We start from the raw sequence: 17,428 nt of genomic DNA on the forward strand, positions 1-17,428 counted from the left end.
CCGACTGGTTAGAGCGTCAGCCTCACAGTTCTGAGGTGCGGGGTTCAATCCCCGTCCCCGCCTGTGTGGAGTTTGCATGTTCTCCCCGTGCCTGCGTGGGTTTTCTCCGGGCACTCCGGTTTCCTCCCACATCCCAAAAACATGCATTAATTGGAGACTCTAAATTGCCCGTAGGCATGACTGTGAGTGCGAATGGTTGTTAGTTTCTATGTGCCCTGTGATTGGCTGGCAACCAGTTCAGGGTGTACCCCGCCTCCTGCCCGATGACAGCTGGGATAGGCTCCAGCACGCCCGCGACCCTAGTGAGGAGAAGCGGCTCAGAAAATGGATTGATGGATAGTTCGTCGAGTACTCGACTAATCGCCAGAACCCCCCCCCCCCACCTTTTTTTTTTTTTTTTAAACAAGTTACATGCATTTTATTCTCATTTATGAGAGCTGTACTTCTATTCTTAAACTGTATATGTTGATACGGCATGGCATAAACTGTACAGAATTTGAGACAACAAATCATTTTGCTAAAAGGTTAGCATTCACGAGCTATCAATTACCATTTTGTTTAAAAAAAAAAGGCAACAACGCCGACTCCCATTCAGATCACTCATACATCCGTGTTAAGAGTACATTACACATCTGTTAGTGTATTAAAAATCGCTTACAGATGCTCCTCTTGTCATTTTTGGCAATGCTTTTCCACTGGCCCAACAGTGCGTCCGCGTGTAACAAATGTCCGTGCGGTAAACATGGACAGTGGCCAAACAGTTCAGAGTGGCGCAAATATGCTTTACTTTTATTGCCTCGAGGCAGAAATTTCTGCATCGACTTCGTCGATTTTTCCCCCCCACAGCCCTACCACCCAGTTGCGCTAAATTAACTATTTGAATTTCACAACTGACCATCAAGAATCCTTCTTGAGTTGTCTTTCTTCATTTGTTGACACATTTATTAAAGCCACACGGGTTTATACTTGTGCCATATTCCTCCATGTGCTTCAAAAGGGAGACATAAGCGGATAGATATGTGCCTACAGTAGAATATTGTAAGCTGCTACGTAGCAGGTGGTGCGTGGGCAGGTCTGCCCATCTCCGCTTTTAGAAACAGCACTATTAGCTTGTTGTAGGTCAGCAATAACTGGTTTCCTCTCACAAGAACAAGACTGTTCTTCCAAACAATGACAAAAGGGCAAAATCACAGCTGGCAGACAAGCGGTCCTTCCTGCTCTTTAAAAATCAACTCGTAATTTTGCCACCTGCGCTGCAGCTGCAGGGAGTTTTAACTTTAGGTCAATCTTCTAAGTCAACAAACATTTTAAGATGTGCATATAATAATAAAAAGTAGTGAGATATGTTGGGACGAGAAAGGAGACGTAGTTTTGTAAGAGGTGAGAAACAAGATGTTGATCAAGTTTTTTCTGCATGGTGTGAGAGAAAAATGAGATTTAATGGCATACAGCATAACCAAAGGACAAACAAGCTTATTTATTTTCTCAAAATTTGATATTTAGATCACATGTATATTTAACACTTGAGGATTTTAAGGCAGAAACGGCACAACATATACATTCAATCCCATGTCCCCCAATTATCAAATTGGATCAAAAACATCTAAAATCAAGCAGTTCTGATTATTTTTACAGTTGGAGTTTATAATTTTGGACAAAAGACGGTGTAGTTGTTGCACAAAAACACTCTCTATCAGCCTCTATCAGTGTTACGACTGATCGTTAGGCTCAAACGTGTAATTTTAGCCAACGGGTATTATGTTAGACTTGCGCCAGGAGTCCGAAGACAGACAGGAATATATTGTATACTATGTACTGTTGACAGAAAGGTTTCCTCTGAGATTTTTAGGTAGCACAAGAACAACAGATCATCTTTCATACGTACAGTTTTCAAAAGGTGCAAGCTCTCGAACATCACTTTACACAAACCTGAAATTGTAATACTTCCAATAAAATCATATATCACGGTAAAAGGAAGAGGTTAATGGAAAACATCACAATATCATATTGGAGACTATTTTTCAATGTTTCCTCCTTGTCCTATTTTACCATCTGATAATTACTGAATACGTGTAAACACATGCATTGAAATTCTTTGGATATGAAATGATCAGAAGGAACTCAGTATAATTGGGGGGGGGGAACAACATCTGTAAGAATAATACAATAGAAATGTCTATGGTTCTTATGATTACAAAGGCACAAATAAACTCCAGAAAAGAAGTAATTGTCAAATGTATGTTACACGAGTTACGATTCAAAAAGATAGCCCTTGACAAACAATTATAAAGGCTATCCTGAAAGTGCACTGTGGAGTTGAAACTCGGGACTCACTAATATGGCATGTCCATCAAACAGTGGAAATTCAGACAAGTAACACAAAAACAAGACAAATTGAATCAAATTACATTTGGCAAATAGGAGATATCATAAAGCCCTGCAATCACTGACCCCAAACTGTACAGTAGCTGCTACGGCAATAGCAAGCGTTGACCTTTAGACGTCTGTGAAATGGTCAGCCAGAAAGAAGGGAGGTAGCTAAAGCGGTACAATAGGTAGATCAGGTCCAAAAGGTTCAGAGGTTAAGGCAAGCGGTGGGCAGCGCTGGTATGGACTGGGCACTGGTAAAACGCATGTAAACACACTGAGAACGAAGAGGAAGCAAGAGGCCTGTGTGAACACAGATGAACAAGGCAGGCGGGCTTCTGGGGTGGACAGAGCAAGATGGGCCGAGCAGCACCAAGCTCGAGGGGACTAGCACCATCGCCGACTGTTTTTCCAGTGCATTTGGGGGGCATGTGAATGCGATATGACTCATGGATGTCTTCAGAATAGGGTGTGTATTGGAAATGGAAATGAATGGGGGGGGGGGGGGGGGAGGCTTGCATGGATCTGCCCAGGTTCTTGATGAGGATCAGTCACACCAAAGGCATTTGCACCTGTGAGTGTGTGCACGTCCGTTTGTGCCTAATGTCGATGTGTCATTTGCGCGTGTGTGGAGTGAGTGTGAAGACCTGCACAGGCATGATTGTCAGTGTTAATAAGATGCAGCGCTTTGGGTAAGGTGGGCTGTTGATGGGAGGATTACAATGGGCGGAGGTGCAAAGGGTGATAGTAATCTCTTAATGGAGGTTGTGGATGAACAGGAAACAAGTCAAACACACACATAGTGAGGAATGCAAACCGTTGAGTCTGTGTGTACAGTTAAAACTGTGAAAAAGCTCAAACTGGGCATCGTTTCGAGAGGAATGTTTTGAGGCTAAAAACAAAATGGCAGGTAATATTAGGTCCAACATGCCAATCTGAATTCAAGAGCGGGAATTAGCTCCTGTGAAACGTATCTTAATCAAAAATGTTTTGTTTTCATATCCACTCTGAGGAATGCAAAATCAAAAAAAAGTCAGTGAAGATGGTGTTGAGTTCTAGAAATCAATTCCTCAGTGGATAGAAGGCCTATGATTGGGTGGAAGCTAGGGATCTGCTCTATTGATTGCATGAGACCCCCCCCCCCCCCACACACACACACAAACTTCATCCACAGCCTGAATCCTTAAAGGTAAGAAGTGAAAAGTGCCACAGAAGCCCTGTTAGCAGCCACCATTGCTGCTGTTAGAAACCCTTCGCCGCTTTATTCGTCTGCCGCACTCGTTCCTCTTACTTCACCTTTTTTGCGGAGCTATGGAGAAATAGAGAAAGAGCTTGTTAAGAAGGTATGCATGTTAAACTGATACGAGAAACTTCAAATAAATCGATGACCTGCTTTTAGATGGAACTTTCCAATTAGATCCAACTTTTAGCTCTTTAAATTTTTCATTCAAAAACCATTTTCTCAGAAAAAGGGTCTGCATTCTTTCAAATAAATAAATCCTTATCTTGTTTAGGTCATAGGTAGATTTAAAAACATCTAATTCAGATTCTCCCATCCTGCGGCTGACGACTAGGGGAAAGCCAATTAGTGTTGGGATCTGATAGCTGAGGACATTAATAGAACAGTTCAAACCAACTGTGGCTCTAAACAGAGGACGGACGGGACAGATGTGATGAAACGACATCAGGATTACCTCCCTTCTTCTGTCACCATCCACCCCCCCCCCCACTACCCCATCCTCTTTCACTCAATCACCACACCTCCTCAAAGGCAGAATCCCATTTGTATGTTAATGAAGGAATAGGAGCCATCTTGAAGGTAACCGCTCCTTTGGCCCGTCCCTCTTGACCGTCTCCTTCCTCTACTCTGACAGAACCATTTCTAGAGTGCCCAAAATGACGGGCTGGTTCAGGAGGCACCACAAATTCATGGCTCAGGTTGTCCTTCACTCTGTGCAGTCGAGACATTTTACCGTATGTCCCGCGCCTATGGGCTCCCATCGCAGCCGAGTATCATCCTGTCCAGCAGCCGTAACCTCGTCCTCACCGCATTCCTCTTTGATGCTAACCAATGTTTACTTACTTAAAGGGAAAATGGAAAACACATGCTGGCGCAATGCTGGTCGACAGCAGGGAATGCTTGAGACTCTCCCACTTGGGTTAGGCCAGTACAGTACAGCCTGTACGCTTCCATTTTCTCCTTGTATGGCCAAAAGCTCGCAGATATTAAAAGTACCAAGAGAAAATCTGTGGATAAGGTTTCACTGAGAATGTGATTCACAGTGATTTACTTCTCTGACTTGTATATTGGTGGGTGCTAAGTTCCAGGCTTCTGTTTGTAACACGCGAGAATGCGGACTTCTTACAATGCACCCATGTGATGGTGAAAAAGATTTGCACAGATGTGTAAACCTAACCAGATGAGGTACACGCATACATACACACCAAGAGAGTGAACAAAAAGCCATTGGACAACACCACAAAGAGTGAAGGCAGCAAAGGCTGCAGCAACACGGAGCCCAGAGGTAAACATGGGAGACTGGCCTCTACCTGGCCTGGCTACTCCTCTGTGGCCTGTGTGCCACACACTGCGCCCTTCTTACGCATCTAGACATAGACGAGAAGTACAGTAAACCCAAAAGGCAATCTGGATATGTCAAGGTTCATTATATGTTGAGTTTGTCAAGCAATTTGATTATTATTATTATTATTATTATACAATAAGTCGAATGCCTTGAAACGTTCTCTCTTATTTCCCCCCCACGTAAAGCAATATTTTGACAGACCCGATTAGAAACAAAAAACACAACACACTATTGTGTTGAATGTAGTTGTAATTACAATAGTGGGAGCCCTGCCTCCCTAACAATCCGGTCCCATTTTGGGGTAATCCTTTTTTTTCTTTCCAAAAACTCCGAAGGCTTGTCTTTGGGCTTACTTTTTTCTCATATCATGTGACTGAGGTGAGCGTTTTGAGAGGCACAGATGTTCAAAATAAAACTTCCTTCAGACTCTCTCTCATTCTAAATAAAATATTTGTGTTTAGTCTCTGTGCAGCCCACGGTGTTGGGGAGTAACTAATTACCTTCAACTCTGTTTGTCATATTAAGTGATATTGTCTAAATTTAGCACATTTTTACTTACATTAACATGGTATAAATATTTTTTTTTCCTTTAGAGATAAAGTGAAAATAAGTGTGCCTTCTTAAAAATGTCCCCTTTGTTCAACAATTTAACATACAATGAAACATAAACCCGCCTGGTCCGCAAGACTATTGTTGAAGAATGTATTCTCTCATGGTATTTTCTCATGAAGAATTATACATTTGAGACAAGGCAACTGTGGCAAAATATTTGTGGTTTGAAAGCAAAAGTTTCCAACATGGCGACAAACCTCTGCTTTTGCAACATAAATGTGCACCATTTTTTGGCAAGTCCATTGCAATTGACTCCGCGACTGCCTTCTTCTGGTCACCTACCTTTCTTTTCATATGGAAACCCATGTGAAAATGATTCTGCTCATGTTGTCTGTTTCTTGGCAGAAATTAGAATCTGGAGAATTAAACGAGCGTGTTGCTTTTTTGAAAAAAAACAAAAAAACATTGCTAGAGTGGTCAGAAAAGTAGCCAAATACAGTGAACAAATCACTAAGTTGCCAACACTGCTTTTTTTTTTAAACGAGCACTTCTACTCTGTTCGTAGCCACGTTGATGTGTGCACATCATCACACACTTTGAAGTGAAAAAGCTGCTTAAATTGACCTGACAAATTTTAAATCGAAATTTAAAAATCAAATAATTTGTCATCCCTATCTATAAGTTTATTTTACAAGCTCTATGCACTCACCTCATCCAGCTCCTTCTGAGTCGCTGCCTCCATCCGTCGAATATCATCCATTGTTAGCTCCACCCACTTGTCAATCCAACAGAAAAGCTGACGGTGAAAGTTGGTGAAGATCCTCTTTTCTTGCTGAAAGTGAGCATCAGGTTAGGGCTGCCAGATGTTGACTGTTTTTTTTTAATATTTAAACATTCTGTAATTTAAATAGGCAGCACCAGTTCAGGGTGTACCCCGCCTCTCGCCCGAAGATAGCTGGCCCACGACCCGAGTGAGGATAAGCGGTAAGGAAAATGGATGGATGAATGAATGAATGAAATTTAAAAAGAAAAGAAAAATTCCAAGCAATCTATGTATTTCCGATAAAGAAAAAAAAAAAAGGAAAATCAATATAAATAAAACTGTAACCAAAGGCTATCCATCAAAATATTTTTAGTTTAAAAAAAATCTCCACAGTAATCAGCATAGTCTGAATTGATGTCAAGACTGTATTGAGTGTAAATTGTGCACAACGGTCACACTAACCTCATGGATGAAATTCTCCACTTTAGTCTGCAGGCCAAACCACTTAAACTTGACTGTGACCAGTTTGTAGGCACACATTCTAGGGCAGTCGGTCTTGGCACTCAGCTCTTTCTGGTAAGAGAGAAACAGTAAAAGAATCACAAGAAAGAATTAATTCAATCCATCCATCTTGAGAGCCCCAACAGGATAAATAATGTAAGGATTGAGAAGTTGTAAATGAGAAAATAACCATAAAGACAGCTGAGAGAATACCATTTAAGACCAATCTTGGCAGCATTTGAAGTTAAAAAAAAAAACTCATTAATTCATAAAGCTCTGTGTATGGAGCTTAGTGAAATAATTATCAATATGAAGATGTGCTGTGCACAGATAAAAGTGCCCTAATCTATAACACACTTTCTAAATCCATTCCGCGCTCTTTGCTGTCCTCTGAAGAGAAGAAGAAAAGAAGGAAAAAGCGCGGAGGCGGTGGCAGAGCAAAGTGGATAAACTCCAGATGAAGGGACCAGTTCTCTGCCTCCGCCCCGACAGTGACACCGTTCCTGACAGACGTGCCTTTGTGGCCAGGGAAGGCACATAAAACGGAACCGGAGATGCGATAAGGGCGGTGCAAAGCTGGTTACATTATTAACACATAGGACTTGCTCGCCCCCAGAACACTCCCAGAGAAGCCTCAGAGAACACCTGTTTAATTAATCACTTCATTCTGGCTCAGTATTCCAGGAGAAAATGCCACAGACCTGCCTCAGTCACCCCCATTGCGCTGCTGTTTGATGCTGCCGTCATGGAGAAAAAGCGAGAGAAGGGAAATGAGAAACATTTCTAAATTTGCAGTGGGTTTAGAAAAGTTGTCATGGCAAAAGGAGAACTTCACATGAAACGCATTCTACATCAAAACACTTACGGTGACATTTCTTCTCCCACTCTCTGTGCCCCGCTCAAAGGAGCAGAAGTTTTGAGAAATACAAAAGCAAGCGATATGCAAGCATGTGTGCATGCAGAGATACACAAGAGTTTTATTGCTCCATGAAGCTGGCAGAAAATTGGCCCTCTGTTGTCACAGTATTTTTTCCGCAGACTCTTTCAGTGTCCACTGTGGATGGGAAAATGATCTAATTAAAAATAAAAATGAAAAGTTGTGTTTCTTTATTCATAGTTTTAAAGTGGTTTGGCTGCCTTTGTACTGCAGAATTTCTGGAAGCAAAGGAAAGTTTCCTATGTTAAACTTGGAGGGTGACAGAGCAGGGCAGACATTTCAAAGCTGTAAGAAAAAAAGGGGGGGCTGGAAAGGAAGGAGGACTGTTGGGCAGCTGCAGAATTTAAAGGAAAGCAACAATTCTCCAGTCAAAGTTTCTACACAGATGACTTATGTCTGTTTCTATATCAGTCATGACTCATGATCATCTCCCTCTACTGGCAGACACACTGAGTGGGAAGACAGAGCTTGGAGAATAAAACCATTATCTGCCCTGGCAACTTGAATTTTCTATTAGAGCCAATTAGAAGTGAAAGAGTGGTGATTTGTCTTCATCAACCGGCAGCCTTACATTCTTGCAGCCCCACTACTGCTCAACGTTGTCCTGATAAATACAGACAGACACTAGCGCTCGGTGCAAAACAGTTTATTGTGTTACTAAAGCGTGCCACAATCAAGTCAAATTGTAACAAGAGTCTATGTCTTTAATTCTTTTAAAACATAGGCGCTTGTCCGCTCACTACAATCAAGATTGATTTATTCATATATAATGTAACTCAAATATAATTTTGACTGACCCAATTGTTACACAATTGGCTGCCTGTTATTACACTGAATTCTTTTTTTTACCAAAAGCAATGACGTGCTTTCAACATGGGAACACTTTTGAATCAGGGAACGTCTGTAAAGACTTGTCTGGATACGTCTGGGGTGGAAGAACTTTCACAGAACCCCGACCTCAAACCCATCAAACACCCTTGGGACGAACTACAAAGGAGAGGGAAAGTCAGAGTGAATGCGGAAAAGAAATACCTTCCAGTGAGGCCCAAGTGGTCCTCTTCCGGTCTTAACCGACTTGAACTTGGCGGGGTCCTCATCCTGCTTGTAGTCCTGTGATGACAATGAGGTCAAAAATTAATATGATATACAGCATGCTGTTAAACAGACAGACACCTGAAAGCCAACAAGCTTGGAAAATCAGAGTTTATAGGATTACATACTGTATATGAACATACAACAACCTTTGATGAAAGATAATACAACAAATCTGAACAAACGCAGCCTTGCCACACACACCATACGTGTACTGCCAACCTTGTATCATTTGTGACATGATCTAATTTGAGCTGTAATAACCAACCTCTTAATACTGAAGAATACTTAACATACAGAGAAGATGGGTTAAATTCGTAGGACGGGCAAAACAAATACAAACTTGAATACAACAAAAGTGTTTCAAATGATCAACTGCTCGAGGGCCCAGCAATTTAAAATAAATCATGATGTGCCAGCATCTAAAAGCTATTTTTCCGGGCGATCAGACAACAGGAGGGTGAAAACGGCGCGCACACACACACACACACACACACACGCTAATTTGACTGTTTTAATGCTGAAAGCTCAATCCCTATAACAATGCAGTGTGCGGCACTAATGAGGTCTGTGAATCAATGTGCCGTGGCAGACAAAAGGGAGAAACTCTTCCAGTAAACCAGTGCGCGTTAGAGCCCCGTGTGTATCGTGTGCGTTTGTCGAGCGCTGCCATACGAAGAACTGTGAGCTGTAATTACACTAACAAACTCATCGGTGCAGGCGGTACGTCCCGGGGCCTGCAGCCATGCCCGAGGCTGAGGGCTGATAGGGCCCTTAGACACAACACACTCCTCCAGAAAGGCAAACACGTCCGCCTCGTTAACTTCCCAGGGCAAACAAACATGTGCGCAGGCGTGCGTGCGTGCGTATACACACACACACACACACAGCGAAATGAGGCAATGCGATGTTAAATAACAGCAATAATATGTTAGCTACCTAAAATCTGAAAAACAATATTTCTGAAGTGAGGCAACCATAAAAAAAAATATTCCATCCATCCATTTTCTATACTGCTAGTCCTCTTGAGGGTCACGGGTGAGCTGGAGCCTATCCCAAATGATTTTGGGTGAGAGGCAGACCCTTGACGAGTTGCCAGTCAATTGCAGGGCACATACAGTTATGAACAACCACTCACACACAGACAGTTTAGAGTCTTCAATGAACCTATCATGCATGTTTTTATAACGTGGGAGGAAGCCGGTTCCCCGGAGAAAATCCATGAAAGCATGGGGGGGGGGGACATGGAACCCCGAGCCGAGATTCCAACCCACAACCTGTCAACTGTCAGGTAAGTGTGCTTAAACCCCACGCTGCCCCAAGTGAAATAATTATATCATTAAATATAGAGAAAAAAAGTTTTTATTCTGTTTTTAAAATATTTATCATGGTGTAGTGTTAGGTGGCTAGAAGAGCTGCTAGCAGAGCTTATCACAAGAAAACATAAGCATATAATGAATTACAATACTAATTTTCTAAATCTATATTTTTGAACTAATGTACTTCAAAACTAATGATGTGATGTTATATCCGTTTTTCCGGTTCTGCGCAATATGACAGCTCTGTATTCAGAGTCTCGAGTAAACAGCAAAGATGGATTTTTTTCTAAAAGCAACACAAACAATACCATAAAAACTGTTGTGAGTTCGTTCAAATGTGCACAACAGCATTTTAAGTCACCACGGACTTTCCAGCAATGTTGAGCTCACTCATGATTACATTTGATTCTTGACACGGAAAAATGGGGAAAATCTACATATAACATTAAGCAGCCCAACATTTACACTGAGCCTTTTTGTGCTTCTTCAACGGATCTGAAGAAAAAACCTAAACACTTCCCCTGTCTATCCATCCGTCCGTCTTTCACACTATTAATGCAAAACCTTGATTTAAAAAAAAAAAAACTAAACTTAACAAAAACTAAAATACACAGAACACAATGTTTAGGACTTAAATACAAATAGAACACAATGTTTAATCGTTTCTGTTTAGATAACTGGATATGGTCATAAGATATTGTTACATTACTACATGCATATCTAACATAGCCACAATGTTAGGGAGAATATTGCCTTGTTGTTTTCCTGCTCCATGCTTTTGGGGAGGAATTACAAAGACGATGTACGTCTGTGATGGTTCGTTTGGGCAAGTCCTGTAAACAAGGTGCGTAGCATATTGCAATATTTCTAAACCGGAAAAGACTGAGCCATATTTCTAAAAAAATATATATTTATAGTGAACATGTAATAACCAGACTTGTCCACGTGAAGGAGCTATACAGGGCTTTAAGGGCTTTAATTTTTACTTACAGCTGCTGAAACTTGACTTCTGTCAGCAATGTCAATAGGCACAACGCTCACTTGCTGCCAGGACGAACGATCTAGTTTGTGCACCTAAAGCAAAAACATTCAAATCAATGAATGATTAAAAACACAGATCTAGTCATTTAAAGACATGACGTATTCCATTGGTGTATTATGAACGTCCTCACATTTTCGTGTGTTCCAAGATCGGGTTTATGCCACGTCTCAATCCTGATCAAGAAATTATCTTTCATATACTCATTCTACACAGAATACAGAAATTAATACAGTACAGCAAAGTATTAGCAATAATGCATTGATAAATAAAGACCAGCCATCAAAGGCTACCTACCGTCACTTCTGACCAACGATAGGCGTCAGGAGAAAAAAAAAAGATCATGACATTAGCAACAAAAAATAGATGTGTATATATAAAATGAACATTGCGAGCCAAGATAATCATTCAGAAAATAGTCGGAAGCATAAAGGAAGGACTGACAACAACGGAAAGAGGACTCACCAGTCCTGCAGTAGGGGTAGGCATTCCAGGCTTTTTCATGAAATACAAAGGCGCTTTCTGGTGCCAAGAGCTGAATAAATGTTGGAACTTTACTGTGGAATGGTGTGGAAGGAAGGAAAACAGATGGATTCGTTGAAAAGACATTAATCATGGTTTACTCACTATCATCAACAGTGTAATAATAATATATATATATATACATATACCAGTCGAAAGTCTGGACAACGCTTCTCATTTAATAGCACCAGTGTGACCAACCTTTTGACTGCTAGTTAATGTGTAGGTGAGAAACAGCAGATAGCTCAAAAAAAAAAAAAAGACAATACTGCCACCAGCTGGGCGCACACCGCAATCACTGTGAAATGGGCCACAAAAAAGTCACAAACCTCTTCAGGCGGTAGATTTTGTGTGTAAACTGTCCTTTCTCTCCATCTTCCTCATAGGGCTCATTTTTGAGTACCTCAATCCCCTCACCACCGCCTGTCTCATTTTTACTTGCTTCGGCCACAGAAAACAACTGTCCGACTTGATACTGCAAGACAAAAATATCAAATCATTGCCACAATACAAACATTTCATGTGGGTCACAAGCATTTGGCTGGACTCTTTGCAAAACCTTTTCCAAAAGATGGACCCAAGAGATGAGTTCACGCAAGATGTCAGCATACCTCCTGAGAACTCAAAGATGAACGCTGTGCTTTTCATTTGACCTTTTGAGGAATTTTTGCAACAGTTAAAGAACGACCAGCCTCAAGGGGTGTTAAGAAGAATATGCACCGTCACCAATTCTATTAATTTTGGTGAAATGCAAAGCTAGTTCAGTAATACCTCTTATTTGTAAGTAACCCGACCTACATTTAAAGCAGTAAAACTCCAACAGTGTCCCAATACCTTGCCCAGTGTGAAGGTGTGCATCATCACTTGTTCACCAAGGTGAGGCACAGTTTTATTTCCCTATTTTATTTAGTGGTCAACTTCTTTTAATACGTATGCGAGTTGAGTGTAAAAATTGTATCTGTGATGCATCTCACGTTCCTATCAGTAGTCAACTTATACTGATATGACAACCACGAAATGTTAATATGCTCAGTACAGTTAATAAAGGTCTTATCGGGGTGAAAGTTTGACCATGGAAATGATTATTTCTATGTACATTATTTCTTAAAAGGGACATCTTTTGGAAATAAAAACAAATAAACAAGACAAACAGTGTGACAACACTGTTTGACATTCACGGTTCCATTTTCAATACTGAATGCAGGAGCATATTAGAAATGACAAAGATAATTCTGTTCTGATAACTAAGCATTCACTATGACTGTTTGTGAAGATAAATCACTTCAATAGAAATAGTATAGAGGGGTCTTTATATCTCAATGGTAGAATACACAGGACAGAGGAATGCAGAAATCTGAACATGACTTTTGTCAATAAAGAAAAAGATCACTTACCTCCTCAACACTACAGGGTAAAACCACACGGCTGAAAGAGAGAGAGAGTGAGATGATGAGGAGGAGGTGAAACTTATACAACAATTTAAATAAATAGATGTCAAACTTTTTATATTACCATCTCTCACATTATATACTGTGTAGGAGCAGACAAAGTGATGGTTGACTTGCAGGTTTTGTAAGGTTCAGACACAATGCAAAATGAAAACTATTATAAATAATGAGTGATAATCTGTCAGTCCACTTGGAGTACACAGTATTGTATTTAATTCCAAGAATTGTCGTCACTCTTTACCAAGGTTAGAGCAATTAGAACCCAATGCTAACTAACTTAAGCAGCCTGACAGTCACCATTGAAAAGTTGATATGGCTTTAGTTTGGATATGATAGGCAAGTACAAGAATTCCTTCAATTATAATTGTTGTTGTTTTCAAGGCAGTGTAAAATTGTTTTAATTACTGTGTGCCAACAAATACAACTGATTACTATATGGCGTCCTTTAGGGACCACAGACTGAGCGATCAAATCCCATTTTACAGTTCAAATCAGGAGCTTTAAACTACAGGCCACAGTAGTAAATAACATTTTACGAGATACTAATGAGTGATGTTGACTTTCAGTCTCACCTTCGCTTACATTGCATATTTAATTGAAGTGTGTGTGTGTGTGTGTGTGTGAGAGAGAGCAGTGGGGGACAAAATTTTAAGAGAATGCACAGCCTCACAGTTAAGAGCACCACCACTGTGCAAGTGTTAAGACACCATTTGCATTCACAGAGTTTTTGATATAAGAATTTAAAAGTGTCTCTTTATCACAACATGCTGTATAGAGTTTGTTTAAAAATAATTGTGTTTTTTTTTTATGTGGCTGTAACATTGCAATATATGGCTGTACTATACATTGGAGTCATTCTGACTAGTCAAGATGTGGTACAGTTATACTATACTACTACTATCTATATACTACACTATATCACAGCTCATCATTTGCATCCCCATTTTATCACAGATTTTTTAACAACCATTTTTTATTCCGGGTTTTTAAATACAGGCACTCACTAATTTCTTAACAAAATTTCGAATGTACGAACACTTCAGCGTGAGTCCAAACTTTTTAAAACACTCACAAGTCTGAATTACCGTAATGCCTATGCTAATTTTTGTTAACCTGTCTATGGCGTTTCAAGTTAAATGTTAACATTAAGCAATGAAACTTTTTTTTAGATTAAATTATATGGCGTGATTGAACATTTTGGTGTTTAAATGTACGTTTAACTTTTTTTTTTTTTTTACATATCAGTTGTAGAGAAACTTCAACTGGCAGTAACAACTAAACAGCTTGAAGCAAGCACGCTTTGACTCTTATGGTCTCTTTTCACCTATTGTGGATGGGTCTGCAAAATATCCCATGATAAATTGGGGCTCACTTTAAAGGAACCTTACGAAAACAAAATCGACAACAAAAACATTTGCAAACCATAACATTTGAAGAGCGGCGGTTAACTAAACCATTTTTTGTTTTTTTGGACTAGGTTGTATTACATTGAATACAACTGATATTCAAATTATTGTACTGGTCACATAATTTTATTCCTGATTTGAGTTTTAACTTCCTCCTGAAATTCTCATTTGATACTTGCTTATATCAGACTCAAATTGCCTGGAAAATGTAGCGAATTACAAAAGTCCAGGTTGATAATAGGAATGCATCATTTGTTATATATAACATTTGGTACAAAGAAGAAAAAAAATAGAGCTTGCCTCTTCAAAATTCGTTGAAAAAAAACAAAACAAACTTGCGTGACTGAGTTATGCTAAGCTACGAAGTACAATGTAACGAAGCAACGGAAGCCAAGCAAATAAAGCGCTGCGAACATTTTCAAATCCGGAAGGCAGAGATTGCCAGGTCTTTTCCTGCTAAATACTGCCAATACAATCGCATTTCGATGTGAAAGTGAAACGAAAGATTTGAGATTGTCGCGCTACTTCGGATTTGCATCGCAGCAATTTGCTAACCAGCACAACGTTAACACCGATGACCAGCTAGCCAACGGGGCTCGGTTAACTCAACGCGAGCACAGACAATCTGTGCCAGGCACTATCGAGTCGGGATCAAGTCTAACTTAAATCGAGGCAACTTTAGCAGCACCAGACGATTGGTCACTCGCATGTAATAAATGGTTAGCTTTGGCTAACCGGAAGCTAACCTATCCTTCACGTCAAATGAAGTTCAGCAACTTTACGGAAGGGAAGCAAGCAAGCCTCCTATTGTGAAAACCGCACGGCAGCCATTAACTGGCCTGTTAATAATGAAGGTGCTTGACATGGATATGTGGGAAACGATAAGATAACGGCAGCTGTCGGCGCCGGTAGGCCACGAAGTAGTTGCTGGGCAATGCCACCACCCTTCTTCCCTCGTGTGTATGGCACACACACACTGATGATGATGATGATGATGATGATGAAAAGTTTCCTAGTAGCGAGTATGCAGTCACTGAACCCCCGACCTAAACCTCGTATAAAATCCTAACATTGTTTTAAAGGAGGTCGAAAAGCAAGGTTTGACAACAATATGACACTTACTACTCCTTGGTAAGGACCATCGTCTCGTCTCGTACTTGTTCCAAGGCGACCTGGTCGTCGTACCGCTGAGCGACCGCTGATTGTCGTTGACGTCATCAGCTGTAAAGAACTGGACTGAGCCCCGCCCGATGCGGTCGCTGATTGGCTGGACGCTCGCACTCGTCATGTACCTTCCCCAGTAAAATCCTTTTCACGGTGCACTTCTTTTACAGGAAACGTTGGATTTCATTTTGTACTAGAAGTACAGATACTTCTTCAGATATATATATATATACACTTCTTCAGATACTATATATATATATATATATATATATATATATATATATATACATTTTAAAAAGTCGATGAATGCAGAGGGTTGCGTCAGGAAGGGCATCCGGCTTAAAACTTTGCCAAACAAATATGAGCGTTCATCCAAAGAATTCCATACCGGATCGGTCGTGGCCCGGGTTAACAACGTCCGCCACCGGCGCCGTCAACCTGCAGGGCGCCGATGGAAATTCAGCTCCTGTGGGTCGAAGTCGAAGAGGTGGAAAGCAGGTTCTTCGGCAGAAAGAGGAGAGGAAAGCACAGAGCCTAGAACTGAATGTTGGGACTATGACAGGAAAATCTCAGGAGTTGGTTGACATGATGATTAGGAGAAAGGTTGATATATTGTGTGTCTAGGAGACCAGGTGTAAAGGCATGTAAGGCTAGAAGTTCAGGGGCAGGGTTGAAATTATTTTACCATGGTGTAGATGGGAAGAGAAATGGAGTCGGGGTTATTTTAAAAGAAGAGTTGGCTAGCTAAGAATGTCTTGGAGGTGAAAAGAGTATCAGATCGAGTGATGAGGCTGAAATTTGAAATTGAGGGTGTTATGTGTAATGTGATTAGTGGCTATGCCCCACAGGTAGGATGTGACCTAGAGGTGAAAGAGAAATTCTGGAAGGAGCTAGATGATGTAGTTCTGAGCATCCCAGACAGAGAGAGAGTCGTAATTGGTGCAGATTGTAATGGACATGTTGGTGAAGGTAATAAGGGTGATGAAGAAGTGATGGGTAAGTACGGTATCCAGGAAAGGAACTTGGAGGGACAGATGGTGGTAGACTTTGCAACAAGGATGCAAATGGCTGTAGTGAACACTTTTTTCCAGAAGAGGCACGAACATAGGGTGACCTACAAGAGCGGAGGTAGAAGCACACAGGTGGATTACATCTTGTGCAGACGATGTAATCTGAAGGAGGTTACCAACTGTAAGGTAGTGGTAGGGGAGAGTGTGGCTAGACAGCATAGGATGGTGGTGTGTAAGATGACTCTGGTGGTGGGGAGGAAAATTAGGAAGACAAAGGCAGAGAAGAGAACCATGTGGTGGAAGCTGAGACAGGACGAGTGTTGTGCAGCTTTTCGGGAACAGGTGATACAGGCTCTCGGTGGACGGGAAGAGCTTCCAGAAGACTGGACCACTGTAGCCAAGGTGATCAGAGAAGCAGGCAGGAGAGTACTTGGTGTATCTTCTGGCAGGAAAGGAGAGGAGACTTGGTGGTGGAACCTCACAGTACAGGAAATCATACAAGGAAAACGGTTAGCTAAGAAGAAGTGGGACACTGAGAGGACCGAGGAGAGGCGAAAGGAATACATTGAGATGCGACACAGGGCAAAGGTAGAGGTGGCAAAGGCAAAACAAGAGGCATATGATGACATGTATGGCAGGTTGGACACTAAAGAAGGAGAAAAGGATCTATACAGGCTGGCCAGACAGAGGGATAGAGATGGGAAGGATGTGCAGCAGGTTAGG

The 17,428-nt window shown here is 41.1% G+C and overlaps 1 protein-coding gene across 1 annotated transcript; it reads right to left on the minus strand.

The window, feature by feature from the left end:
* Positions 1–1,457: 1,457 nt before the first annotated feature.
* LOC133475554 (phosphatidylinositol transfer protein beta isoform-like) lies at positions 1,458–15,799 on the minus strand. The gene is made up of 11 exons (XM_061768552.1): positions 15,654–15,799; positions 13,072–13,102; positions 12,007–12,152; positions 11,621–11,712; positions 11,453–11,460; positions 11,289–11,363; positions 11,107–11,190; positions 8,738–8,815; positions 6,730–6,840; positions 6,214–6,336; positions 1,458–3,676 (listed from the first exon to the last, which is right to left on the minus strand). The coding sequence occupies exons 1-11, from the start codon at positions 15,671–15,673 to the stop codon at positions 3,629–3,631; spliced, it is 816 nt and encodes a 271-aa protein (XP_061624536.1). The 5' UTR covers positions 15,674–15,799; the 3' UTR covers positions 1,458–3,628.
* Positions 15,800–17,428: the final 1,629 nt, after the last annotated feature.

The sequence above is a fragment of the Phyllopteryx taeniolatus genome, chromosome 3 (genome assembly GCF_024500385.1).
Source record: "Phyllopteryx taeniolatus isolate TA_2022b chromosome 3, UOR_Ptae_1.2, whole genome shotgun sequence".
In the NCBI taxonomy this organism is placed as follows: domain Eukaryota; kingdom Metazoa; phylum Chordata; class Actinopteri; order Syngnathiformes; family Syngnathidae; genus Phyllopteryx; species Phyllopteryx taeniolatus.

Bases quoted from the DNA above. Each gene is read 5' to 3' on its own strand.
- LOC133475554 (XM_061768552.1), bottom strand. From the start codon at position 15,673: ATGGTCCTTACCAAGGAGTA. The intron at 11,191-11,288 runs GTGAGGACGTTC...TTTTTGCTTTAG, and splicing joins ATCTTGGAACACACGAAAAT to GTGCACAAACTAGATCGTTC. The intron at 6,841-8,737 runs GTATTTCTTTTC...CTCTCTTACCAG, and splicing joins CACTTGGGCCTCACTGGAAG to AAAGAGCTGAGTGCCAAGAC.